General features: G+C 53.0%; 11 protein-coding genes across 11 annotated transcripts; 6 read left to right on the top strand and 5 right to left on the bottom strand.

Annotated features, from left to right (window-relative positions):
• Window positions 1-456: 456 nt before the first annotated feature.
• On the bottom strand, window positions 457-1,902 carry J4E88_006791 (uncharacterized protein; the record flags this gene model as incomplete). Its single annotated transcript, XM_049400413.1, has 1 exon — window positions 457-1,902. One exon carries the CDS (start codon window positions 1,900-1,902, stop codon window positions 457-459), a length of 1,446 nt encoding a protein of 481 aa, XP_049254032.1.
• Window positions 1,903-3,050: 1,148 nt separating this feature from the next.
• On the top strand, window positions 3,051-4,322 carry J4E88_006790 (uncharacterized protein; the record flags this gene model as incomplete). Its single annotated transcript, XM_049400412.1, has 5 exons — window positions 3,051-3,143; window positions 3,199-3,257; window positions 3,305-3,356; window positions 3,429-3,698; window positions 3,747-4,322. 5 exons carry the CDS (start codon window positions 3,051-3,053, stop codon window positions 4,320-4,322), a joined length of 1,050 nt encoding a protein of 349 aa, XP_049254031.1.
• Window positions 4,323-5,968: 1,646 nt separating this feature from the next.
• J4E88_006789 (uncharacterized protein) lies at window positions 5,969-7,601 on the top strand (the record flags this gene model as incomplete). The annotated part of the gene is made up of 5 exons (XM_049400411.1): window positions 5,969-6,200; window positions 6,248-6,310; window positions 6,362-6,797; window positions 6,847-7,543; window positions 7,590-7,601. The coding sequence occupies 5 exons, from the start codon at window positions 5,969-5,971 to the stop codon at window positions 7,599-7,601; spliced, it is 1,440 nt and encodes a 479-aa protein (XP_049254030.1).
• Window positions 7,602-9,023: 1,422 nt separating this feature from the next.
• J4E88_006788 (uncharacterized protein) lies at window positions 9,024-10,225 on the bottom strand (the record flags this gene model as incomplete). Its single annotated transcript, XM_049400410.1, has 3 exons — window positions 9,024-9,057; window positions 9,157-9,912; window positions 10,221-10,225. 3 exons carry the CDS (start codon window positions 10,223-10,225, stop codon window positions 9,024-9,026), a joined length of 795 nt encoding a protein of 264 aa, XP_049254029.1.
• A 2,127-nt stretch (window positions 10,226-12,352) lies between these two features.
• Window positions 12,353-14,356, bottom strand: J4E88_006787 (uncharacterized protein; the record flags this gene model as incomplete). Its single annotated transcript, XM_049400409.1, has 4 exons — window positions 12,353-13,040; window positions 13,089-13,322; window positions 13,510-14,243; window positions 14,294-14,356. 4 exons carry the CDS (start codon window positions 14,354-14,356, stop codon window positions 12,353-12,355), a joined length of 1,719 nt encoding a protein of 572 aa, XP_049254028.1.
• A 222-nt stretch (window positions 14,357-14,578) lies between these two features.
• Window positions 14,579-15,459, top strand: J4E88_006786 (uncharacterized protein; the record flags this gene model as incomplete). Its single annotated transcript, XM_049400408.1, has 3 exons — window positions 14,579-14,608; window positions 14,657-14,804; window positions 14,855-15,459. 3 exons carry the CDS (start codon window positions 14,579-14,581, stop codon window positions 15,457-15,459), a joined length of 783 nt encoding a protein of 260 aa, XP_049254027.1.
• A 381-nt stretch (window positions 15,460-15,840) lies between these two features.
• Window positions 15,841-16,880, top strand: J4E88_006785 (putative secondary metabolism biosynthetic enzyme; the record flags this gene model as incomplete). The annotated part of the gene is made up of 2 exons (XM_049400407.1): window positions 15,841-16,102; window positions 16,219-16,880. The coding sequence occupies 2 exons, from the start codon at window positions 15,841-15,843 to the stop codon at window positions 16,878-16,880; spliced, it is 924 nt and encodes a 307-aa protein (XP_049254026.1).
• Window positions 16,881-17,683: 803 nt separating this feature from the next.
• On the top strand, window positions 17,684-18,598 carry J4E88_006784 (uncharacterized protein; the record flags this gene model as incomplete). Its single annotated transcript, XM_049400406.1, has 1 exon — window positions 17,684-18,598. One exon carries the CDS (start codon window positions 17,684-17,686, stop codon window positions 18,596-18,598), a length of 915 nt encoding a protein of 304 aa, XP_049254025.1.
• Window positions 18,599-18,650: 52 nt separating this feature from the next.
• On the top strand, window positions 18,651-20,426 carry J4E88_006783 (uncharacterized protein; the record flags this gene model as incomplete). The annotated part of the gene is made up of 1 exon (XM_049400405.1): window positions 18,651-20,426. The coding sequence occupies one exon, from the start codon at window positions 18,651-18,653 to the stop codon at window positions 20,424-20,426; it is 1,776 nt and encodes a 591-aa protein (XP_049254024.1).
• A 414-nt stretch (window positions 20,427-20,840) lies between these two features.
• J4E88_006782 (uncharacterized protein) lies at window positions 20,841-23,138 on the bottom strand (the record flags this gene model as incomplete). Its single annotated transcript, XM_049400404.1, has 2 exons — window positions 20,841-22,766; window positions 23,133-23,138. The coding sequence occupies 2 exons, from the start codon at window positions 23,136-23,138 to the stop codon at window positions 20,841-20,843; spliced, it is 1,932 nt and encodes a 643-aa protein (XP_049254023.1).
• Window positions 23,139-23,536: 398 nt separating this feature from the next.
• On the bottom strand, window positions 23,537-25,438 carry MFS1_2 (MFS sugar transporter; the record flags this gene model as incomplete). The annotated part of the gene is made up of 3 exons (XM_049400403.1): window positions 23,537-24,614; window positions 24,673-25,052; window positions 25,178-25,438. 3 exons carry the CDS (start codon window positions 25,436-25,438, stop codon window positions 23,537-23,539), a joined length of 1,719 nt encoding a protein of 572 aa, XP_049254022.1.
• Between the last annotated feature and the right edge of the window lie 1,222 nt (window positions 25,439-26,660).

The raw sequence follows: 26,660 nt of genomic DNA, 5'->3' as shown, positions 1-26,660 counted from the left end.
TATGCCCACTCCAGCTTAGGGCGCAGCACTGTGAGGAGCACGATTTTCGTACAGCCGGGTTTGGCCACGAGACAGCACCACCGCGCCTACTGTGGCGCAGTTTGATTCTTATCGTCGTTACGTTCAATCTGACCTTCCGACTAGTTGTGCACCTTGCTCGGATCCCACAGTGAGTTCGAGCGACCGCGGTGTGCAACCGGCGCCACCTGCCGGGTGGCTGCTGCTTCACTTATTCTGTTCGAGACAATCGACAAGGCGCTTGAAAAGCGCTCAACCCAGGAAACCCTCGGTTGACGGTGCTACCACATTGCATTGTGTGACGTCATGGGAGTATGCTGCTGGGTGACAGGGCAATTGGTAAGCAGGAGAGACACTGGATATGAATTTTCGCGACAACAGCACACTCTAATCTGGTGGAAAGTCATGACATACAGCACAGGCCGGGCCATGTCGCACCTAGTTGCCACGAGGCTGTGCATATCGCAGCAGCTCCTCATCCTTCATCAACCGATCGTGGCATCCTTTCTCCAAACACACGCATACCTCGATACCTTCGTCAACAGCATTCGCCTTGACACCGGCCCTGCTCGGGTACACGAAAACATAGCCTTCGAATTGAGGATCGGGAAAGCGAATGGCTCTCGCGACACCGAAACCAAAATCATGTTTCTGGTACACATTCATGCCTTGCCAACTCGTACCTGCCAGGTCCATGCCTAGGAAGGAACTCATGTTGATGTTGATCCACCGCCTATCGTTGAGCCCCGCGATCCACTCGGGAAGCTCAGCGACGTATTGCGGAGTGATTGTCTTGATCGAGTTCCGCACTCTTTGCGCAATGCTGGGAAGGTTGTCTTCAGCAAGAAGTTCAGATATCTTGATCGGCTCGGTGCGAGGAAGCGCAACCGCATTGCCCATCATCGTTTCCGGCAGAGGCGGGTCCAACACCTTTCGTGTATTGAGTGCATGAACTAGGATGACCTCCTTGCCAAGATCAGGGTGGAGAAGCTCAAGCTTGGACCGTGTGATACTCTTCCAGAGGATGGACATGATTGCATCGTAAGTCGAGATCCAACTGTCTCCTGTCTTTGTCATGGCTCGAGACTTGAGTTCCTCCGTCTTACTCTTAGGAAAATGCCACATTCGAATAGCCAACTCGGGCATCTTGAAGTCGGCTGGCGGTGGAGGAGGCGGACCCCCGCCATCCTTAAGTACGGGGAACTTGTGGTCGAGTTCCTTCCACCGCGCAGCATCTGGCTTCTTTGCACTGAGACGCGATCGGTCCATCGTTTCCTTGGGGACTACCTGGAAGGAAGTTCCATTGGCCACCGCTGCAGAGTTCTGCGCCCAAGTGGTAAGGAAGCCGTCGCATCCCGGGCCGTCGGAACAGTTGTGATGGATAGCAACACCGAGGACGAGACCGCCTTTGATGAAATTTATCTGAAACGTAGAAATGAGGAGATCGTCTTCCTGATTGTCCCCAAGCGGCGAGAACAGTTGTTTCTCTGTCACCGCCTTGGGCAACAACCTGTGTCCCTTGAACGTCGCGGCTGGGAAATCGGTCCTATCCAGCTCTTCAAACGAAGGAAACGTTTCCTCCAGGTTCTGCACAAACAGACTGACTTCACTGTCCTTTTTCTTCGTCACCCACAGCCGTCCATTGTCCGCGTCCATCTTCAAGCCGCCGGCGAGAATTGGGAACTGGCTCAATGTGACTTCGAGACCCTTGGCCATGCTATCCACGACCTTGGCCTTTTCAACATGTGGCGCGAGCTGGAACACCTCCACTATCTGCACATAGATCTTCGGCATGGTGTGGTCCATATCGGAGAGAGCGAAGTCCTCCTCTGCAGGAGCGCTCTCCCAACCTGCTGGGCGGATCCTAAGCTCTTTCGCGGACATGCTGCTTGCTGGGGTAAAACGTGGTTGAGGCCGAGAAGCTCCAGAAAAATGCAATGAATAAGAGACAGAAGGATTTCGCTTAAAACCACGACCCTTGGGGACGGAGAATTTCAGCAGCTGATCATATCAAAGCCTCGACGTTGCGCGCCTTGCACTGTGGAGACGGCAAGGTTCATTTTAACCAGTGCGCCAATCATGAACTGTTTGTGAGGCGTTACTTCGGTCGGAAAACCTGCAGTTCTACATCCGATAAAGTGCCGTTCCTGACTCACTCTTGTACGGTCTCGCCAGGACAGTCTAATGTCTCGCAGGAAGAATGGTGAGTGCGTGCGGAATCTAGGCGCGGCAAGCGGCAACGGCGCGGCGCGAGCTTGAATGAAAGCATATCTCACCTCATGCAGACTTCCGTGGAGTCCAACCCCAGATTTTGACTAGGGCAATGCACAATACTTCCGAAGTGTTCGCGTTCCACTACCCACATACCATTTGCGCATACATAAGGAGACAAGTATAAAGTCTACTTCTAGTTGATCAGGATACAACAAGGCATTACAGTTAAGCCTTAAGGGTAGCTCGCGGACTGCCTATAACGTAAGTCGCGATAGGGAGATAACATCAGTTTTGAAGAACACCGTGGTAATGCCACCGCTTATCACTCTGCGTCACGCCGCACGTTCGTGCCCAAAGGAGTCTCCTCATCAGGACCGAATGTCGCTACCGCATGTTTGGACCGTTGGCAACCCCCACCCGATACTCGTCCTAGTAACGAGTCGCGAACTTCAACGACATAGGGCCGACTTCATGACAAGGATCGGGAGCGCTTCTTCATGCCGACTCACGCACCGTTTCATTGGGCACATGCTGCAAAAATCAAATGGTTCCTGCGTCGCGTATAGCGACACATACCTTTCCCCGTTTTGTAAGGGGTTACTCTTTACTCACTCGCAGCACTTCGACTTATTGCGGCCGGACGAAGTACTCGCGATCTTTTGGTATTTGTTGAGAAGAAGTGCATACCGTTTGGAGTCTTCACGTACTGTTCACTGCCCACTATGGATTTTGTCCGAAGAGCCGGAGATAATGTGAATTTGGTGGTGTACGATAACATTCAGCCCATTGTTTGGATCACCACAGTTCCATTCTTCATAATGGGCTTGATATCATCTGCTATCCGGCTTTACACTCGAGCTTTTATACGAAAGCCTTTTGGTACAGACGACTGGTTCATGCTGGTTGGAACTGTGAGTGTTAAACCTACCCTGTTTCTGAGCCGTGCTGTGACTGACCCAGAGACAGATTTTGTTCATCGGGCAGCAGTATATCGCTTGGATGTGGACCATCTTAGGCGGCGGGCTGTAAGTTTGACACTTTCTGGAGAGAAGTTTTCCAACTGTTTTTCTAGGCACGTTACCGACCCTCGTGTTAAGCCTGAAAACCTCAAGAAAATCAGCACTGTACGTTATGGCAGTCTTACGTGCAATGCGCGCTTTCGCTCGCTTGGTCATACATATTAACACATAAGGCAGTATCTCTTCGCAGAAGAGTTCTACTATCTTCTTCTACAGTTCTTCATAAAGATGTCGTTCCTCTTCTTCTATCGCCGCACACTCGAGGTCACACCAGGTTTTAGGATCGCGGTAATAACCACTATGATCCTGGTCGGCTTGCAGACGAGCGGCACATGGATTTTCTACGGCCTGCAATGTATCCCCATCCAGGCCTTTTTCACCCCAGAACTTTATCCGAACGCTGTCTGCATTTCCTCTGGTCTATCATACTACTTGCCCTCCGTTGCTGTAAGTCGCTCGTCACCTGTCAGACTACTCTCCACTGACACTATGCAGAACGTCTTCATGGACGTAGTGATTTATCTCCTCCCGATCTACCCTCTGTGGAACGTACAAACTACGGTCCGCCGCCGAATCGGTCTGATGTGCGTCTTTACCCTTGGAGGCTGCACGATTATGATTTCGCTTCTTCGCTTCATCGTCCTGTGGCAACTCGCAAACACGAAAGATGTGTCGTACATCTTCGGCTCCGTCACGATCGTCACTTCTATCGAATTCGCGGTAGCGATCATCACCGCCAATATGCCTGGAATGTACGGCTTCTACCGTGCAAGGGTATCGAGAAAAGAGCAGAGTTCCACTGAGGGATACCACTTTGGCATTGCTACCCCTGGATCCAAGGGCCGTTCTTTAGGGAACGCTAGTCGTGTAACAAAGGGTAGCAAACTGAGCACTCATGGCGAGGAAGATGATGTAAGAACAGGGAGCCAGGACGAGCTGTACCCAATGAGCAATCTCGGCGAGAGCGAAGAGGAGCAGAATATACGCGTCACTACGAAGGTCATAGTCGAAGGAGAAGATCCCAAGAGATTGCCCCGGAGTAGTCTCAGGAGCCTCAGAAAGGGACATTGATGGTGGCGATCATGGTCCCTTCTCAACCATGTGTAGCGAGCTGAGAGGCAAGATGGTGGCAGTGATTATGGCTATGCATTATACCCAAACATACGAAGATGTACACGCTTGTGGATTGGTAGCAAGTTTACTCTAGCATTGTTCAGCGTTGGCGCCTGGGGCGCTCTTTTCAGATTTAACACAGAGAACCAGCATACATAGCGAATGGCGTTTATTTGCTCGGAAAAGACTTGCCACAGAATGCCAGATACGACTTCTGACGCGGAGCCTTCGACGGAGTCGATGTCCGAAGTTCGCGCTAGATCATCGGCGTCGAGAACTCCGCACTGCGTGTCAGCAGTCCTTCACATATCCGATACGAGTAATCCAGTGTCGTTCATCGCTCAATCTTTACCTGTACTCAATCAGCCTGTTCACGCAGGAATCAGCGAACACCTCCAGAGCGGATTCTAATGAATGCACCTGATGACTGCCCAGGTGAGCGTTCTGCAATTTGCGTGGCTGGTGACATTCTTTCACTCCGAATATTCCGTGTCATTAGCTGTTTCCAGTAAGAATCATGTACATCACCAGTAGGCTCCCGCTTATCAGCAACCTCATCCAATGGCGAGAGAGACTATGGGGCGTGAAGCGATGCAATCTAGACCTACTTGGGATTAGCAAGCTGCGGGGCCGTTTCGCCGGAACATTGAAGAATTACTCCGACAAGGTTCTGCTTCTGTATGTAGGAGATACGTGAGCTTAGGTGCGGAACAGTTCTTTCGCACTAATCTTACACTATTCGGAGAATCATCTAGTATGCTGCGAAGGAACGGGAAGCCCAGGTTGGTGAATTCGACAGTCAGATACCCACGGGTGGCTAATCGTGACGCGCAGGTCGTGCGAACCATGTCGCATATCGAAAATCAAGTGCGACCATGCCACGCCCACATGCTCAAAGTGCCAGACTCGTGGGATGACAGAACAGTGCTTTTATCATCCTAACCCAATGACGAAGCCTGCTGGCACCCCTCGCAAGAAGCCAGAGCCGCGTCGTCGCCGGTTGGATGCGCAGGCTACAAATCCGTCATCCAGTCAGGGGAGGTTGACGCCGTTGACCCTAAGTCCACCAACTTTGAGGAATGATGCGGGGATTGGGCCATGGCCTACTCCTCCAGATTCTGCTACTAGAACAACACAAAGCGGACCCGACCCATCCCGGAACTTCTTCTTGGGTTCTACTAGCTATGCCGCTGTGTTTACAGAAGAGCAGCCGCTACCAGACACAGTACATGAACAGCCATCCGAAAGTCCGAGCACAGCCCCTTTCGTGTCAAATAGAGGCATGGCACACCGCCATTGCCAGTTCTCTCTAGGAGATACGATAGTCTCTACGCTTCAGCCATTTTCCTTCTATGAAAGGTCTCTTCATATGTATTTCGAATCGCACAAGGGTAAAATCTCTCAGGTACAAACTGCGTATGAGACATAAACTGACTTAGTACATCGAGATTCTAGATCCAGCCCTCCCTGGTCCCCTAATTCTTTCCGCGTTGCCACAACTGCGCATAGACTTAGAACAACTTCAAGCTGCTGGAAATCACGCACACCTGCTCTACGCCGAGATGACAAGGAATTCCGCTCGCCCAATGAAAATACCTTCAGATATGCGTCCGTCAGAGTTCCACACTCTCTTCACAGGCAAAAATCTGAGATGGGAGATTTTGGGCTTGATCATGGCGATCGCCGGCTCTAGTGCCCAGTTCACATCGCCTAACGACCCCCTCTTCACATTAGAAGATGGCAAGCAGATGAATAGAGAGGAGTTCATCGAGGACATAATGCATGCAACCAATACGTGTATCAACATCTGCCAAACACATGGCGCTGTCAATGAGCGTACGTATCATTCCTACGCAGACTTACCGTACACATTTTGATGGAAGCAGTCATGGTATGTCTCGTTTACATCAACCTGATGGTGGTCAGTAGCTTCTACGGGGACAACCGTACGTCACCCCTACATCCAGAAGACTAAATTACGATCGCTGACTCTCCAGATCATGCTACTTGGAGGCGCATGGGCGACAGTGTATCCGCGCTCTACGCTGCGGGAATCCACTGCGAGGCTTGCAATGTAGACGGTAGCAACGCAGAACCATTCTTCATGCGCGAATTTAGGAGACGACTCTACGCGGCGATATATTACGGCGACAAGACACTAGCGGTGTTCTACGGAAGGCCTCCGATGATGGGCTGGAGATACAGTGACCGCAAGATGTTGTTGGACATTAGCGATCGCGCTATGGCCTCGGACGATACTGAAGTACTCAATGCTGAGCTCTCGAAGCTCGACAGCGACGGTTGGAATACCGAAGGTCATCTGCACCCTACTACTTTCGGTAGAATGCGATGCCAACTTGCTGTGTTCAAAGAGAGATTGTTAGAGCAAAGTCTTGCAGGCGAAAAGGATAGCGAAGTGGTGCGGAATGTCGAGTACGTCTAGATTTTCCATCGCTTTTTTACCTTCGGCTAACAAGAGCAGAGCAATCTCTGCCGAATGTGCCGAATGGTGGAACTCGTTACCGACTCACCTTCGCTATGATACATATACCGAAGAAGCTGCTTGGGTAGACCGCGGTCCTGGTCTGGCCATGCGGCTGGTCGCCTACTACCTGGATTACCTTCACGTACATTTCCAAACGCAACGCCTCCTTCATCGGATAACGCAACAAGCCCTGCCAGCATTGTTGGAAGTGTCTCTGAAGCTACTGGTATCCTCACTCGTGGCTTCCAAGCCGCAAAACCGCATATACGAAACTCGTCGCCATTTCCCCACTGTCATTTTATTCTACTGTTCCCCAGCTGCTGGTGTATTGGCACTAGAGCTGCGGAGATGTACAATTCAGGGCGTACCACTACCTAGCACAGTCTCCCGGGCCGACCTAATCCGTAACCTTTCCGTGTTGACTTCATGTTTGGAATGGAGCGTTCTTCCCGGCGACGGCAATCTCAAGCTTTGCAACGAGCTCAACAAAATGCTCGCGCTGGTACTAGATGAGGTCCTCAACTACGAACCTCCAATCAAAGGCACACCAGATGCCGGTGACGATACCGCAGCTAATCTGACCGGGATGGGGCAGGGATTCTTCGATATGCCCATGACCGAGGGGCTGGAACCTATACCGACAGAGTCCTCCGACTTTCTGAACTGGCTAGACAATGCAACGTGGAATAATGCGGTAAGCTGAAGAGTCACATGCAGAAAGAATTTGCTGACCAATCCAGGACTTGTTCTGAGTGTAATCAATTGTGTTGACAGGACTGCAAAGCCTCGGCCAACTAAAACAAACCATTCAACGCCTCATACCCAAATCCCGATATATTATGGAAATCCGACACAATATACGCCTCAGACCGCTCTTCCAGCAACATCATTCCCAGAATCTCAGCATGCGAACTATTCCACGCATCATTCCGAAACCCACATCCGGCAATCTTACTCCTCTAAAGGCGGTGAATCGTTCAAAGCCCGGAGAAGTACGCCGCTCTCGCAGCAGCTCTATTCTCACACTCATCGACTTTATTTTGCGCTTCGTTGCTCGATTGCGACGTCGCTTCAGCAGCTGCTATCTGTATTAGCTAGAATTCCAATTCATCAAAGGATGTATGAACATACGCTTTCGGTTCAGCAACTTTGCCAGAATACTTTTCGACGTTGATTTCGTTGAGACTAGGGAGTTCGCATCGGAAGATGAGTATGGCGGTGGTGCAGTGGTAGAATAGCGTGGCAGATCGCTTGGTGAGGTGGTGTTGGATTGAGAAGACATTGTGGTGGTACTTCGGTAGCAGTGACAAGTAGATGTCGTATTGATAGTGCTTGGAGATATCGAGAGGCTGAGACAGTTGACTTAATGTATGCGGCTGCTCTCGTTGACAAGTATGACTCTGCCATTGATGTTCCACATGTCTTCTTATATGCAGACTCGTCATATCACTACCGATCAGCTCGGAGACCCTATCAGGTTCGTCATTGCCCTTTCCAGCTGCTTCGGAATTCAACTTGACTCTTCCCCACTCAGCACAAGCCATAAACTGCATGCCTTACACATTTGGTGCAGCCCTCGGAGTACCTACTTGGCGGGCTTTGGTAAGCGAGTGCAAGCATCATAGTGTGAGCGCTAGGCAACAGTGTTAGGCGTCCAATGCCGAATCGCGGCACTGAAGAACGTTGCATGCACAGATGTCAGGATACACGCGTCAGGTGTGTTTTGCAAAGTCTGACTGGTTTTCTTGATCTGGATTGTCTTTTTTTGTTTGCATGTATCCTTATGGCTGCATGGTGACTGAGAATCTTCGGAATGAAAATAGTGCCGATGATTTTGCCGGTAGGTTGGAGAGGGTCAGCTTGACGTGTTTGCTCCGATGGAAAGGGCGGAGTCTAGAAGCCCATGACAATCAAAGGGCACATGCGACGAAATGAGTCAGATCCACGCATGTCAATGTCGATAATGTTCTTGGATGCGACAAATGCGATGGAGCTGTGGGAGGGCGTTTCCCCTGTCACAGAGACTTTGATTCCACCTTGGCGGCTACAACGAATGACATTTGTTGAATGCAACAGGTTTTGGCGCCTGTGTCAACTGCAAAGTATTTACACGAAGTTTCTACGAGCCTCCCTTATACTACCTTCAAGCTAATCAGACACACTGCGAGTAGTAATCACCTCCGGCCTTGCAGGTAAGTCCTGAAGCACCTACACAGCGTTAGTAAAGGCTTATTTGCACATTTTCTCAGCTCATCCGACTTACAAGTTTTGCATCCAGTGAAACCATTTCCGCCGCATTGGCCGTACCTTGCAACAGAGCAAGCGCCAGAACCACCTCCATTCGTTGGCACAGCGGCGGCAGAGGTGGCTACCGCCGACGTCCTCATCGTGGTTGCAGTAGCTGTAGCAACTGGCGCTCCACCAGTAGCAGTGACAGCAGATCCAGCACTACCAGCAACGGCTTCTGTACCACCCGCGATGACTGCCGGACCGGGAGCGACGTACGAAGCGAGGTTCTGGTAGATGTTGATTTGGATACCAGGGTCGGTAGCCTTGTATGCTCCAGGGAACGATACGCCAGCGGGTGAAGAAGATCCACTACCAGTGACAGTGATCTGGTAGCAGGTGATGTAGAATTGGGCGCCGTTGGCACTGCCTGCAGCGTGTAGCGCAATAGCCTCAGCTCTCAGTAGATAATCTCCAGGGGCCAGGTTGGTGGGAATCTTCACATCCATCTTTCCGCAGTTCTTATTCAGATCCTTAGTACCCCAGTAATCATCCGAACCGCCACCGCCACCGCTGTTCTTCGCCCATGTATCCTGGAAGACCTTGAAGAAGGGGGTCGAACCATCCGCTGTGGATGCGTCTGCAACCTTGGACATGTAGACCAGAACGGGGCCGTAGTGGGCCCCGCCGATGGCTTCGTTAGCGCATGAGCGGTCGCCGTTCTGCTGGTGCATCTCTACGGTGACGGTACCACCGGCAGGAACGCTGCATTTCGAGGCTGCTGGACCGCGGTTGGCGTTGCAGCGGATGTCGTTGCTTGCTACTGAGGTGACGGGGCTGTTGCCATTGGGTAATCTTGCGCACGTCGACTGGTGGATGGATGTCAGCGGTTGATACAAGACACTTGGGGGTACTTATCTGATCTGCACCGTTCACCCAAAGCTGCTGAAAAGTGGCATGAGAGGCTACCTGCGTTGCGAAGGCAGCAACGCCGGTCAAGATGATTGCACTCTTCATGATAAATGCTCTGCCGATGATCGGTGGGTGAAGTGAACGCAAGTGTTGGACTGTTCTGGGATGGTATCGAATTGAACGCCTACCTATCGTCTCTTTATACTTGCCTCTTTATCCCCTAAGAAGTATACAACATGCTCGCTTACAGGTTGAGTGTAGCCCACGGTATCGATCTAGGCGACTACACCCCAAGAGGCAACATTCTAGAGTATGGCATCGTCGTGTGACTTGCGATTATATGAAAGCAAAGCTTGTCAGTGCCGTAACCCGGGTTCAGTTTTCCACGTGTAACGTCCTGCAGGTGGTGTGGAAATTAATCAGTGCGCCAAAGGCAGCCATTCAGTGTTGACTACACCGAAACTGGGCTCTAGATTCGTTTGACAGGTATGTTTTTGTGGGTGTCGTGCAGGCTTGCTTGTATATAATGCGTGTGCTACGAGCCACCGGATAAACCTCCCGTCGGTTCGATTGGGCGCAAGTCTTGTGAACGTTTGGTAACCTCGCCTTCGCATCTCTGCGGTTTGGGATCGAGAATCTCAACACTCGGAACGCGTATGTACTGATTGGCAGTGGTAACCATGCTGTTCCTGTGGATTGCAGCCCCAACGCCTTCAGCAACTGAACGTTCGATTTTCACATTGAATTCGCGAGACCGTGATCTAGGGCGATCGGGCGAGACATCCAGGTCTTAGGGCGACGAGTTATCGAAAGCAATCTGTTTAGATGAAATTCGAGAAGCGACGCGTGCCGCGTTTGCGCATTTCCCAGATCCGGTTCTTCGGTTAGAAAGCTTGTTTTTCTCCTCTTCCCAATATGGCGTCGGAGGTGATAGAAGGCTTAAGTCCAGATGAAGTGGCCGCCTGAGAAGTACGTGCTCGAGTTGCAGTAGGTAGAGTGATGGGTCGGCACCTGGCTGGCTGTTGCCGATGTGGGGACGGCTAGCACGTTTGGGGCAGGGGCCCCGGGGGCGCGCACGACGCACACGAACCTCCCTCGTTCCTTCATCGACGCACATCTTTGGTCGACCATGGTGTATTTCTTTATACAGGTTTCGATGCGTGTGCCATTATTCCTAGTCGTTATCGTCGATTGACCATCTTTCTACGTAGCAAAGTGCCCTCTTTCGCATCTGTTGCCATTCCCGGGAGTACAATTTTCTTCATTCACGTAGGTCGACCTCGTCGTACTCTATTCATGCCTCAATCTCTTATATGTGTTGGGTTGTAGTCTCTCCGATCTCTTTGTTGCTACATCATCCACCCCATTGATGCCCACGTAAGTATATCAGCAACCTTTGTCTCTCCTCTCAAGCCATCCTTTCGTTATGATCATAGCCTCGTCATCCTTCAGTCTTCACCATCTTTCTCTTCGTCAAACCTCTCGCTTCCCACAGGCCACACACGCACAGCCCGCCTTCACCCAGCAAAATAGCAAACGCCCACACTCACCTTCACCTCGCCTCCCCACCGGTCCAGCCATCTCCCTCCACCGCCTATTTTATACAGAGTATACCACGAACTCTCTCTCGCTACATAGTCCTAGATCTTCTACGTCCCTCCATCGACTCGGGATGGAAGACCTGATGATCGGCCGGAAACGTGCAGCATAGCAAAGGAGTGGGTAAGACCACCGCCAACGCTGGGTCGCTCCCAGCTATGTTGGAAGCCGCGGGTTCGAGTCGTGATAAAACCACTTCTACACTCCCCAAGGCGGCGTCCTGGCATGGCATCTTCGGAGCATGCCAGGATGCCGACTTGGGGAGTGTAGCGGAGTTTTCACCAGACACTTAATACCTCAAGGGTGTCTGTTCTTTTTTGCTCTTGCCTGTGTTATTCTATGCCTTCTTTTACTTGTAATAGCGGAGAAAACATCTGAGCTAAGATAGGAACATAATGCTAATTAGGTGTCCTGTGCAGTAGTGTTAACGTAGGTATATTGTCTACATATCCTGTTAGCTAAGTATATGTAGCAATCTACTTGTTACCTTATAATAGACACTAGAAGATAAGTTAACAAGAGCGTTCTGTTCTTAAATAAGTTATGAATATAGCGCATTGCGCTTAATTGCAGGTAACCAAACAAACAAAATCAAGATAATAGAAGGAGAACGGGAGGTTGTCTTGAACGTGTTCGGTCATTGATCATGTAGATGAATTCTTAATCTTCAGTAACATGATGGTATGCTACTTATACATCCGCGTGGTGTTTTGAAGTCATCAAATTCGTGAAGATACCGCACCCCAAGTCTATACATCACACCTTCTTAGTCCCTCTTAAGGGGTGTGAAGGTCTCGGCTATGCCCTCGTTTGTAATGATCATCATCTGAAGGCCATCACCAACCTCAATGTGCCTCTCCACGGCGCTCGTGAAGGCGTCCCGTACCAGGTCCTCGACGTGATCCCGCGGTAGCGGTTGTGCTTGCTTCGACTTGAGTTCGTGGCCTGTTCCGCTGCCTGGCTCGTACATGTTCTTGAAGTTGACCTGGTTGTCCAAGAAAGGCATAATGAGAGATGCCGCAGCACCAGCCGCCCTGCACTGCTCCCTCTCGTAGCTGCCGACCGGGTCGTAGGAGTACAGCGCACCCTTGCCCTCCTCGTCCAGACCAGCCAGGATGGCATGTACGTAGTAGGGGAAGAAGCGCTTGTTGTAGAGGATGTGGCTGAGTCGTTGTGCGCAGGCGGAGACGGTCATGGGCTTTCCGTGCTGGTACTTGTACATCTTGACGATGGTGTCGAGACGCTCCTTCAGCGCATCACCGTCGGCGGCGAAACCGACCACTGATAGCACTATCCTGGCACCCTTGTTCTCTGGTCCCTCGCCGCCGATCTTGAAGAGCTTGGGTGCGTATCGTGTGTTGATGTTGTAGCCGGAAGTCGAGCGTGTGTCGCCTGCGAGGATGGCGAAGTCGGCGCCGGAGATGCCCAGTGTTGAGCCACCGTTGTCCGTGTAGCTGCATTGTGTTAGCGGTGCGTATGTTCAGCATGGCGAGCCAGCGTACGGATAGAAGCCATGTTGCCGCTCGCCTGACGGGACAGTTGTGGGGGTCTGCTTGAACGAATAGCCTGGGCCGCCTTGCGGAGGTGCACCGGTGTAGAGGGCAGCCATCGTCGAGGTTTGGAGAGGCGGATTTGGGCGGGGTTGCAGAGGTACAGTCGGTATCGGAAGGGGGGTGGGCTGTTGCGACGCTTCTGTTTGTTGGTGCTGGAGCTCTGGAGTTACGCAGCTCGAATGCCTGGAGCTTCCGCGCGCTAGTGTCTTGGCGCCCATGTAGTGAGAGCATGCATTTACCGTCTGTGGCGGGCATGCACAGCAAGCGTCTGGATCAAATGTCTTGGGGTGTACTTCATTTTGGTTGTGCGAACGCCGCATTCACAGTATTACTACAAGTGTTCTCAGTCTGCGCTATCTTCTCCCCTCACCTTCTCTCTCTCGACCTTGATCGTCTCCTCTTCGGCGACCTTGACCTGCGCTCTACTTTGCTCTTTGTGCCCTGATCGTCCTTTCCTCTATGTTCCAATTCCTTGCGCTTTCCCGTAGCAGAGCTTGACGCCGTGCCCGTTCCACTCGACGCGCCAGTCTTGGACGCGGACACAAACTCGAGAGCTTCTCTCGGTGCCTTGGATTTCTCTTGTTCTTTGGTCTTTGCGATGCGCTTCTGTGAAGCCCTCAATTCCTCGACATAGGCCCACTCTGGGAAGACTGCCGGTATCGCGACATCTTGTGGCAGTGTAGATGCATATGCGTCCTCTTCGCTGATTCCCGCAAAGCCCATCAGCTTCCGCATGTGTCCCGGATCGCGTAGCACGGACGAGCCTTCCAGGCGCTGGTTGAAATGCTGGCCCTTCTTCTTGAGCTCTAGAAATTGCGCAAACTTCTTCGTCGCTTTCTGTGGTGGTGATCCCGGCGGAGAAGGCGGTATATCGAAGTTCGGTACGGTAGGTAGAGTAAGGTTCTGAATCAGGGCACGTGTAGCTGTGTGTGGTGAGCCTGGCGCGGCTTCGTTCGCGTTGGCATCGTCCTCTGGAGGTGGCGATACTGTCGGACCTTGCGCAGGGCCGCTCACCGGACCCGACGATGTAGGCGGCTGTTCGAGAGGCGCGGGAGCGGAGAGAGGCGCTGGGGTAGGCGCGGCAGCTGCAGGAATGTTGGTCAACTCTATATTAGTAGCGATCCGAGCCCTCTGCACAGATTTGCGGGTCTCACCTCTGGCTTGGTCGCGGGCACGACGTCCTCGTCGTCACTGTCTGGGTAGTCGATTCCGAGCATTGTGAGTGCGCAATGCTGGTGGACGATGCTCTCGGATTGACCTCAATATGCGGAGCTTGGGCCAGCTCCATGTCTTGGCGGGCGAGCTGCGCAACCACCGACTGCCTGACGAGCGTCGTGACAACAACAACCTCACCTCTGAGCCCACTGCGACATAGCACTCTCTCCGAATCCCGAACAACACCGTCTCTGCAGTTCTGCATTTCAGTCGCCTCTTCCACCATGAACCACCTGCCACAAGCTTGGGGTCGTGTATGTCTTCCGCCCGCCTCCAACAGCAACAGTACTAATGCATCGTAGCCCAGAGACGATGTATACGGCGCCTACGACCCTTCGCACTTCTCCGCTGCCGGCCCCAACCAGCACACCCAGAGCCCGATCGTCACGGGTACCTCAGTACTTGCGGCCAAGTTCAAGGACGGCGTAGTCATCGCCGCCGACAACCTGGGTATGGCACACTACTATAGGCAATGAGGGTCTGGCTGACCATACATGTAGCTTCATACGGCTCCCTCGCTCGCTTCACCGACGTCAAGCGCCTACGAAAGTTCAATGACGAGGTCGTCGTGGGTTTCGGCGGCGATGTTTCCGACATGCAGTACCTGGACCGCCTACTCAACTCGCTCGACATCCGCGAGAACTACTCCTCCTCCGAAAACTCGCTGAATGCCAAGAACCTCCACACCTACCTCGCCAAAGTCATGTACAATCGCCGCTCAAAGTTCGATCCATTGTGGAACCACCTGCTCATCGTGGGCATGGACGGAGACAAGAAGCCCTTCCTCGCAAGCGCAGACCTTCTCGGTACCACCTTTTCATCACCATCGCTGGCCACTGGCTTCGGTGCACATCTCGCTCAGCCAATCCTAAGGACAATATTGCCAGATGAGGCCGCCGTGGAGAACGTCACGAGGGAGCAGGCGGTAGAGAAGATCAAGGAGTGCATGAAGGTTCTCTTCTACAGGGATGCCAGGAGTATGGACAAGTACTCGATTGCCGTCATTACCAAGGAAGGCGTCGATCTCGATGAGAACGTGAAGCTGGAGAACCAGAGCTGGGCATTTGCCGACAGGATCAGGGGTTACGGCACCCAGGTTGTGTAGAGGGGAATTGATGTGCAAGACCGAACATAACGATCAAAAGCGCCAGCTCACTGAGTAGCTGAGGCTTGAATGATAGACATGAATGAATGTACCAATACCGGTATGAGTTTGTCCCAGGTCTTCTGCTACTAGTATACTGCATGTCCGCGCACTATTACTAGATTCGGCCATCAAGACTCCATGCACATCGGCACTCAAGAGAGCCAACAAGGTTAGAGCTTCGTAAGCTAGAGCGGGGAAGCTCCGCCCAAGAACAACAAACCTGACGATCAGCACTATGAATTCTACGACTGGTTGTTCCTTATTTACATACTTATAAACGCCTTCGTCGGATCTCATTTACAGCTCCATCTCGCAGATTCCTTCCTACGCATTTGCGTGATGGCTTCTTCACAAACCAAGAGAATAGTATTTACGGGTGGTTCTGGAGTCGCAGGACGCCATGTAATTGAAAAGTTGCTTACCTTCGGCCACGAGATACTCAACGTGGATGCAACGCCTCTGGACAACCCCAATGTACACACTCTAAAGGCCGATCTCACAGATGGGGCGCAAGCCTTCAACAGTCTGTCTTGCCACTTCAAGATTAGTGAACCCTTTATGGAGCCAGTCAAGACGCCAGATGCAGTCGTACATTTCGCTGGTACGTATCATTTTCCATCTCACTTCTAGACATCCTGCAAATAAGCAGGGAATCAGGAAAGATAACTTGACTCCAGCAACAAACTCTCAACAAGACTAACCCGACCCACCTATCAGGCATCCCCCAACCCATGCGCCTCCCCGACAACGAAACTTACCGCATCAACACCCTAAGCTCCTACAATGTCATCGAGGCAGCATGCAAACTCGGCATCAAGAAGATCATCCTCGCATCCAGCATAACCACCTACGGGATCACCTACGCCGAAGGCAACGTCTCCTACCCGCACTTTCCCCTCACAGAAACCAGTCCCACAAGCCCCATGGACGTCTATGCCACCAGTAAACTCTGCATGGAAACCACGGCCGCCTCCTTCGCCCGCCGCTTTCCCAGCGTAGACATCTACTGCCTGCGCATCTCCGCAGTTATAGAACCTGAAAACCACGCCAAGAAGTTCTCGGCGTATTTGACTCGGCCTCGGGATTTCAAGGTGCATGCGTGGAGTTATACCGATGCGCGAGATCTGGGGAATATGGTGCAGTGTTGTTTGAAGACGGATGGGTTGGGGTTCCAGATTTTTAATGCGGTCAATGATGAGATTACGGTGCCGGAGGAAGAAGGGAGCAGTGAGGAATGGTTGAGGAAGGCTTGTCCTGAGACGGAAGTGTTGGGCGGTTTGAGGGGGAGGGGGAGTCCGGTTTGTAATGCGAAGATGAAGGAGTTGTTGGGGTTTAGGGAGGAGTTTGCGTGGCGGACGGTTTTGGGTAGAAAAGCATAAGCTTATGCCAGAAGAGAGATTCGACGCCAACGCTATTGGCTAAAGTAGAGCATGGAAGATGACAAGAGGGTTGTGTGTTTAGAGGTGGATCTGTTATGGATTCCAGAGGTATCCCCCGTGACATTCGATGTTGTTAGCACAATGTGAGTTCTAGCAAAGACATCTAAGAAACGACACCAACGGCAGTGCCAAAATCTATATCGATGGTTTGTCCACACTGGACTACAGAAGAAAGAGGTGAAACTCTTGTTGAACGTCATGATTAGCGGTCCACTGTGGTGAGGGACGACTGCGCCGGGCAGGACGGGGGAAGTAGGCGCAAAGTAAACGTCAACCCATGCAGACCCAGTCTATCTTTACCAGGTCAGAAGCGTCCGGCTCAGTCTCAAACTTCTGGTGCCATTGAAGAGCACAGAGCCTTCTCAACCTCGGACTGCTGGCGCGGCGTCCTTACGCATCTGCGATATTACGCAATATCAGGCTGAAGCCGTCGAGTCGGCAACGTGGCATCATAGCTAGGCAGGTAAGACCGTTCCAACCCGACGTCGTCGTAGCGAAGGCACCATACGGTCTGACCTTAGTACCTCGGTCCTGAGACGACCGCGGGAGGTCGTGGTGTCGGCAAGATCGACGTGCGCTGAACTTTGAAACGCCCGCACCCTGGATTAGGCCCTCAGTGAACTTGGTCTGTGCGCATACGCCTTAGGGGCGCAGCAGACATGCGCTTCGCATATCAAAAGGGTCACAAGGCTCAGACGCCGCGACTGGGCTTTTGCTGTGCCGCGAAAAAGCAATTCCACAGTATGTTGCGCCCCATACCGGCGGTCGGCCTTGCAAGTGCGCTCATCCAAACTATCGACTTCTCCATCAACGCTTTACGCAAAGACCATCCCATCTTCCAGCCTAGCTCACCTTCGACAACACCGCTCGTGGAAAATGCAGCCTTCCTACAAGATATCATACACAATCTCTATCGCCTGACCGACCTAATTGACAATTCTGAGCTCAAAGAGCTGTACGACGAAAAATCAGCGAAGAGCGCAAAAGCAGCCAAGAAACTTAGCGAGGCAGCGCTGCAATTGCTAAAGCATGCTGAGCTAGTCAAAGAATTGACAGCTTCATTCATCGACGCGCTAATCGCGGCGCAAGAGAAGGGAAAGTTTGGTGACCCGCGATGGCCCACTGCGCGCGAAGCATTATTGAACGGGGTGTGGAAGAAGGCCAATGTGACAGGTACAAAGAAGAAGTACCGTGCCCTTCGTCGCGACATTGAGACGAGTTTACTGCTCGCTATGCGCCAGTATCTGGATCAATCCATTGAGACTGGTCTCGCTCTGTTCAGCGGTGACGAAGGCGTACATACGAAGCATTGGGAAAAGTGGCAGAACCAAACCCTCGATATGATCCACAGCAATGATTGGAAAAGCAGCAAGAAGAAGGATGTAGAGGAGTTTTCCAAACAGGTTGATGCGCTCATCCAGGCGGAGAAGGAAGTGTACTTCCGCGCTACCATCTTCGAGAGGCTGTGGTTCGAGGAGATGGACGAAAGGATGAATAGCATCGATAGTTCCGTCGATTTAGGGTTCGAGTGGGTGATGGGAGACGGCTCGAGACAGGTTGGCGGTTTGCTGGAGTGGTTTACTAATACGAGGGGCGAAGAAATATATTGGCTCACCGGTGCGTCTTCATCTCTTACTATTCCGTCTTTCGATCCCTGAATGTCTTCTTACAACGGCTCCAGGTAAACCGGGCTCAGGGAAAACCACTCTGATGAAATATCTCTTCCGCAATCCACTCTTGTTCCCACATCTCGAGGCGTGGTCTGGTCAGAAACCCGGCATCACGTCTGGGTTCTTTCTTTGGAACAATGGGACAGAGCTGCAGAAGAGTTCCATTGGTCTACTGCGAGCCATCATCTACGAAAGCTTACAGGACATGATATTTGGGCCCCTGGAAGAAGACGGGATCATTATGCAGAACCTATTCTCCGATCGCTGGAATGCATTCCAATCCTACGCTGGTGGCCTACACGAGTTCACTTTTCCGGAACTGAAAGCAGCGTTTGAGAGCTTGGTCGGCGATGCGAACAAGAAGTTTCTCTTCATGATCGATGGGCTGGATGAGACGGATGACTATCCGAAGGAGTTGATGGACCTCGTGTTCAGCACTTCGCGGAGAGACAACGTCAAGTTCCTGCTTTCGGCCCGGAGCTCACCAGTCTTCTATTCGGCGTTTGAGAATAAGCCTAGGATGGTACTGGAGGAATACACAAGAGATGATATACAAACATACCTGATCAGAACTTTCGGCGAGGAACCAAAGTTGCATTCGCTAAGAGGGAAGATGGACGGCCAAGAGGAAGAACACATCGTCGGGATGCTCGCTGAAAAGAGCTCAGGAGTGTTCCTGTGGCTGAAACTCGCCACCACGTTTCTCTTCGAAAGTCTAGAGCCCGACTCTGATTTTCTCGTCCTGAAAGATCGCGCAGAGGGGCTTCCCTATCTCCTGGACGATCTGCTCGCCCACATGCTCAGCAAAATGGCTCCAGAGGACGTCGAAGCAGTTGGAAAACTGCACGTCCTCCTCTCACATCAAGACATATGCCCGGCCATCCTGCCTTTCTCCTTTGCCTTCACAGCCGAGACGTCAGCAACACTAGCCGCAGATGTACGGCCCTTGACAGCAGTCGAGATAAGTAAGAGAGTCGAAGACATGCAGACCCTCACCCAACAGCGGTGTAAAGGAATGTTAACCATCTTCGACACCACACCACCCGATCAACACGCCAGTACCGAGAGCCTGAGGATAAGCTATACCCACCGCGCGATAAGAGACTACTTCTTTGCATATCCCGGTCTACTCGAAACGAGCTTGAACAACGCATCTGAACAAACCGACTGGAACGCACCCCAACAATGGGCGAACGCTCATCTCTGGGTCCTCAAAACCATGTCCTCTTCCATGCCCAAACGCACCAGCAGCAACACCAACACCAACAGCTCCCGCGCTCCCCCACTCCAAGTCTGGACCCCACTATCCAGCGCCCTGGAAAGCAGCCTCGAACTGCACACAGCCACAAACAAGTTCCCACTAACCTACATCCACGCCGCCTTGACAACCGGCGTCTTCCTTGCCCTAAGAAGCGAAACCGGCCATGATCTGCCCCAGTATCCCTCGTCTACCGCATCAAGCTCCACCTCGACATCGACCTCTACTACCTCCTCCGCCTCAGCAGCCACCACTCCAACAACCCTGACAACGCCTCTCGACCTGGCCGTCCTCCTCAACCTAACCGCCTACATCGCACTCAAAGCCAAGGCCACAGACCGCCGAGAAGTCCGGCACGCGCTCGATTACGGTCGCGGAATGAGAAAACGGATGGGTGCTGGCGGGGAACAGGTGTGGTTATTTGGCGAGGGGAGGGAGAGGTTGAGGAAGGAGTTTGAGAGGGGGAGACAAGAAGGGGAAGCGCTGTTGGAATATTATGCCAAGGCGGTGAGGTTTGGAGTCAGTAAGCCGGAGGTTGAGGTGCCGGAGTGGGTGTGAGGAACGCGTGGTTGGGGTGAACCAATGTAGAGTCTTCACTGTTGGCAGGGCTCATGCGTAGTGTTCAACAAAGACGGGAGCATTCGTTACAATGATGACAAGTAATTTGATAATATCAGGAAATTAAGCTCTTCTACTACAGGCATATAGGATGGCGGGTATCTCGGGGTAGAGAGAGTGTCCGTGTATGTAATGTTTCCTCCCTCTCTCTCTCTCTGGCTCTCTTCAGCTGCAAGCGTTTTCAACTCGGACAAGATGCAATTCAAGAGAGCACAACGAAAAAAGAAAACACTAAAGTAGCAGAAGCTCGAGTGCAAGAAGATGATATGCTGGGAAACGTATCAAGGAAACCATGTACAAGGCGTGATGATGACAGATGGACGAAAAGGAATAGACGTTAGTCGAGTATGCAGGTTAGCTCTTAGCACCAGATTGTGTGCTCTCGTGCGATGCCACCGGTTCATCTCCGTTCTCCTGCCTCATCTTGTCCACTTCCCCGTCATCGGCTCTAGCGGGATGGCCATCGCCCCTCCACCCCTCGTGGTTATTACTCGGGCGGTATTCCTTGGCATGGAATTTCAATGCATCGACTCTCGCCTCGGCCTCCCGTTGCACCTGGTGTCTGAGATGCTTGGGCGCCATTTGACCTTCACTCTCTAGACGATCCAGTTCCTCTTCGTCGCTACTACTCATACTGCTGCTTCTGCTGATCTGAGTGTAGACCACAGCTTGGCCCTCCCTCTTCTTGCGCTCGCGCTGTTCGGACTTCATGGCTTCCATCTTCTCGGCGTCGCCTTGGCAGTCGAGGGTGCGGATGTGTAGGCCAGGCAGGTTCTGGGACATGAATTCTTTGAGCTGAGGGAGGAGTTTGGCATTGGGGCGGTAGGTGCCAGAGTCGTTGTCGATAACGAGTTCGTAGTAGGCTGGGTCTTTGTTTGGGCTTTCCTTGGGGGGTCCGCCGTCGATGTCGCCTGGCGGGTGGGATGTGTTGTTCCCGCCTTCATCCGGAGGCTTGCGGTCCTTGTGCTTTAGTCTCCTGATGAAGAATTCACCCGAGAATGCTACGTATGCTGCTACATCGCTGTGCATGGTGTGCTTGCTCAGCATGTCGATGCCGAATTCTTTGCCAGTCTCTGTAAATCGGAAGAGCGCATCGAGGGTCAAGACGTAGGTGAAGATTCTCCCACCCTGATCGTAGTGGACTAGTTCGAGGAACTTTTGCGTGAACTCCTTGCAAGGCGCAGGCAGAACCTTGAACTCTGTGGCGTGATCGAAGTTGTATACGCGCGCATGCTGGTGGTGCAGTGCCTTGGATAAGACGAATCCTCGCACGCCCTTAGCGGTGAACATGCTCTTAACGAAAGGTTTGAACTCGACGTAGCGGTGGTACATGGCTTCGGGAACCGGACCGCGCATCTGCATCTGATTCGACTGGAAGTTGTACTTCTCGGGCTTCTGCTTGCCGTTCCTGCGCGACACCCGGCCATCGTTGTTGGGCTCTTTCTGGCCGAGCAAGCGTCCCAAGAGCGGCGAGTAGTGCCGTATCCAGAACTGCGGTCCAATCGTATACGCTCGCCCCCCGTTTTCATCCTCGGTCCTGCCTAGCACCTGCACGCTCACGTTCAGCGTGCCGTTCATGTGATGCGCCTTGCCGAAACACACAGCCATGGCACGCAGCGCATAGGCCCGCTTGCTCACCATGCGCTTCTTGATCGGGTATGTCTGGTCGTGTATGCCTCCCCAGTTCTCGTTTATGGAGGGAACGGTAACGTGCACGTTGCCGAGGCGGTCGTCGTGGTCTGCCGGGTCTTCGTCGTATATGCGGCACTTGAGGTTGAAGCCGGACGAGGGTACATTGGCGACCACCCACTCGCAGTCCCACACGGGATCGGTGCTCTGGCGGATCGTCGGCGTTCGCAGCGTCAACGGCGGGTCTTCCTTGTGTCGCGTGGGCAGGCCGGTGTACAGTTGCGCCATGATGAAGGGATCGGCGCTGAGCGTGTTGATGTCGGCGAGCGGGAGGTTGTTGGCGCGGTGGAGGGTGAACTTGACGGTATAGCCGGGCGGCGCGCGCGGTATGGGCGTGTCGTCGAAGCCTCCTTCCGGGCCCTTCTTCTTGCTGCCGGACGTATCCGTCTTCTGCGGCTTTGGGGGCTCGCTCTCAGCGCCGTCCATCCCGCCCTCCTTCTCCGGCACGACCGGCGCATGCCCGTTCTGCGCGGCTTCAGGCCTCGGTTCCTTCTCCTCTGCCATGGCCGCGATGCGCGACGGTGGCTCTGTCTGTAAGACGTCGGGTCGTGCGGGCTCTGCCGGCTGTTGTCGCGTCTCGGCGCAACGGAACTGTGGCGCGCGGCAGAGGCCAGCTAGCAGTGGATGTCAAATGTATATCGTCGCAGGAGCAGCGCAGTCTGCAGGCGCATGGCGTGGGCGGGCGTCAGCAGAATATGCAAGGCTGGGAAAAGAAGCGCCGAACGCGCAATCGAAGGCGGGCGCAGCGCAGGATGAGTGTTGATCGCCAGTGGGAGGCTTGACCCTGCAAAAAACAAGCCTTGCTAAGCATCAGCCTAAAGCCTGACGACGTTGAACACCAACCGCCCGCGCGACCAATCCAGCACCCACTCTCCAGCCGCCCTTTGCGTTGATTCGCCCATGTCAGCTGCCGGCTCCACACACTTTCTTCTCGGCCGTTCTGGGTGGGAAAGGGACTTGCATGTGACGTCCCAAAAGAGTCAAACCACGACAAACGGGCTGACGTCACGGCGGGTGGGACCGGCTCGACAAGCCCTCGAGGTGTGGCTGGTGGCTGTGAAACGACCGGGCCAAGAGTTTAATGCAATTGTGTTGATCTATTCAATTACAGGTTTCTAAGAGCGAAGAGTCGTCATGCCTTTGCCAGCACATCAGGCCAAAAAGCAAAGTGCCGTGTCTATCACTCCTCCCATTCATCACTCGTCTATTACAATGTATATGCCAAAAGACAAACGCCGCGCTCGCTGCAAGATGCTGGTGCTAACATGCCGCTGGAAAAGGGTATCATACAAAACAGGCATCTAGACGCCCAAGAAGACATCACATCAGGTCGAAATAAAGTCCCCGGTCTTGGGACTCGTTCAAGCAGCAGCCATGGTGATCTGCTTGCCCTTCATCGACTTCCACTCTACGAACACCGCGCCGACAATCGACATGGCACCGCAAGCAACCGACACGTAGAATGTCTGGGTAAGAGTCAGATTGTAGGCCGTTAGTACGCCGCCGAGGTACTCGGGGTCGATGGCGTTCTTGAGCTCGGTTGCGCCAGTACGGAGGACGATGCTCGCATCGAGATCGGGCACGATGCTGGCGAGGTTCTTGATGAGCTGGTTGGTGAAGACGTTCTGGCCGACCGAGATGAAGAGAGCACCGCCAAGCGTCTGGGTGAACATCATGATCGCGGTACCAATGGGGATGTCGTCGGCCGGCAAGACTGTTTGAACAGCTACAAGAGTCTGCTGCATACCGAAACCGACACCAGCACCGAAGATGAACTGGTAGCCGATCCACTGCGGCGAGCCGCTGTTGACTTCCAGCGTTGACAAAAGTCCGGCACCAATTGCCATCAGGATGGACGACGTGAGCATGAACGGAGTGTAGTAGCCCAGAGCTGTGACGGCACCACCGGCAAGCATCGAGATGATGACAAGTCCCAGAATGGCGGGGAGGTTCATGATACCGGATTTGGTTGCAGACGCGCCCTTGATCGCCTGGAACCAGATGGGAAGGTAGTAAACGATGAGGAAGAAGGACGCGCCCAACATGGCACCAAACCACGCGCTTCCCCAGACATTGCGGTTGAGGAACACACGAGGAGGGACGGTAGCATCCTCCTGCTTCCACCACTGGATAGTGATGAATCCACAGATGAGGACAAAGAAGATGACGAAGAGCGCGATGATACGTCCGCTGTTCCACTCGTACTTGCTACCACCCCATTGAAGCGCCAGCAACAAACAGATGATAGCCGGCAAGAAACACGCGGTCCCGGGAAGATCGAACTTCTGAAGCTGCTGTTGCCATGTAGCCGTGATCTTCTTGCCACGACGCTTGACGTTGAGAAAGGGGATGATGAAGGCAGCGGTAACGGCACCAAAGGGAAGGTTGATGTAGAAGCACCATCGCCAAGTCAAATGGTCTGTGAAGGCTCCGCCCATGCTAAAGCAAACATTAGTCCATGTCGATCTTAGATCCAAACGTCTTCTCCACAACTTACAGTGGGCCAGCAACAGACGCAATACCATACATGCCTCCAATGAGTCCCATGTAAGTAGGGCGACTGCGCAGCGGTACGGTGACCGAGATGATCAAGATGGCTCCGGAGAAGATGCCAGCTGCTCCGACACCAGCGACAGCGCGTCCGATGATGAGGGCAGTCGAGTTTGGCGCGACACCGCAGATAAGCGAGCCGAGTTCGAAGATGAAGAGCGCGATGAGGTATACCCATTTGATGGAGTAGTAGGTGTAGAACTTTCCGTAGATGAGTTGCGTCGCGCATGTAGTCAGTAGATACGACGACCCATACCAGCCTACATCGTTGAGCGCTTTGAACTGATCTGTAATGCGAGGGATAGCTGTTGCGATGATTGTGTTATCCTAAACAGAGGCGTTAGCGCGTACTCACGTGCAGATCTCATGGGTTGGTTTGACAGGTGTAGCCGCTGTCGATCAATGGCGTACCAAAGCCGTGGAACCGGAGATTACAGAAGTAAGCAACTTACCAACGCCATGCAGAAGACACTTAGACAAAGTGCCACGGTAATCGCAGTGAGCCTCCATTTGGTGGGGTACTCAAAGTTGTCGTCGTCGTCTGATGTTGGTTCGGCTGTTGAGTTGGGTCGCGAAGTCTTCTCTACAACGATGGGCTGGGCAGCATCCACAGCTACACCAGCAGCAGGAGCAACGGTTTCGACAGCACCCTTCTTCTCGTCGGTAACGGTAGCTTGGACGCTGGGCGCAGCGGTTTTCTCAGAATCCGTCATGCTGGACGGGCGGAGCTGGTTTGCGCTCATGGGCAATGCACAGAGTGAGCGTGTCGTGTATATGCGATGGTAGAAGAGAGTGGTCGTAATGCAAGTCCGGGAGTCGCCAAGGAAGCAAACAACAATCGCCTAGCTCGTCGATGTGCGAGGAGTAAGTAAACACAAGCAGCGGAAGACTCGTTGGTAGATAGGCAGGCAAGAACCACCACGGGGGCGGAAAGCACAGCCTCTATATACTACCTGACTCTGCAGGCCCCAGAAAGGAGGTAAGTAACGAGAGCGGAGTTAGGGCTGAAGGAATCAAGGGAACCGACATTTTCCTTGCCAAATGGAAGGCAGACAATCTTTCGTCCCCCGTTCCGTGCTGCGAAGGCGCTAGAATTAGCTGCCGGACAAAGCTTGGTACCAGTGGGTCTCGGGGGGTCCATTCTCCCTCGCATACATCGTATCTGGCATCTGTGCACCGAGATGACTCTCTGCTTCCATCGCAGCATGCCACCACATTTCGTCCGCATCAAACACCCTCACGGAGTCATCCGCCTTCTCACTGGCCGCCTGAACCCCCAACATCGCGCCCCCAGACGCCCATTCCTTCACACCGGTGGCTCGATGACTTTGCAATTTGCACCTGTCACTGCATCGCAGGGGCCGTCGGGAACCGAAGACCTGGATTCGAGTCTAGAAACATGGTCACGAAGCTTCGCGCCGTTGCAGCGATCTTGCGGCTTAGCTAGTGTCCGTTTGCATCAAGCTTTTATTTGGATGCCGGAGTCCGCGCGCGCCGACTTATTTTCGATGCAGTTCATGCGATGATGTTCCGACATGAACGAGCATGTTTCTCACATGTGTTGCGATTATGGCGCAATGCATCATTCCCTTTGTGCGCACTCACGCAGCTCATCTCAGCCCCATCCCACATCGACTGAAAGCGCGCTCTACCTAGGTATCTGCACAGCGGTGACCGCTCTCAGCTTTCGTCCGCAACCCTCATTACCACACTTGCAACAGGATGCAGCTGCCTAGAATTCCGTCCACCCCTACCGGTTAAATTTCACCGTGGTGGATCTAGTCCAAAAAGTGCTAACCCGTCCCGTCCACCGCCAAGCTCGTGTGACTCGCATTCGAGAAAAGCTTGGCGACAGATCGGGGGTTCGGGGTGGAAGAGTTGGCGCTCCCTTGTCGCTTACGAGAATGCGACGGGAGGAGATGACGCATCCTCACT

Source organism: Alternaria novae-zelandiae (genome assembly GCF_023758075.1).
Source record: "Alternaria novae-zelandiae strain BMP 2774 chromosome Unknown scaffold_13, whole genome shotgun sequence".
Classification (NCBI taxonomy): Eukaryota; Fungi; Ascomycota; class Dothideomycetes; order Pleosporales; family Pleosporaceae; genus Alternaria; species Alternaria novae-zelandiae.
Note: the sequence above shows the minus strand (reverse complement) of the source record. Positions and strands in the feature narration are given on the sequence as shown.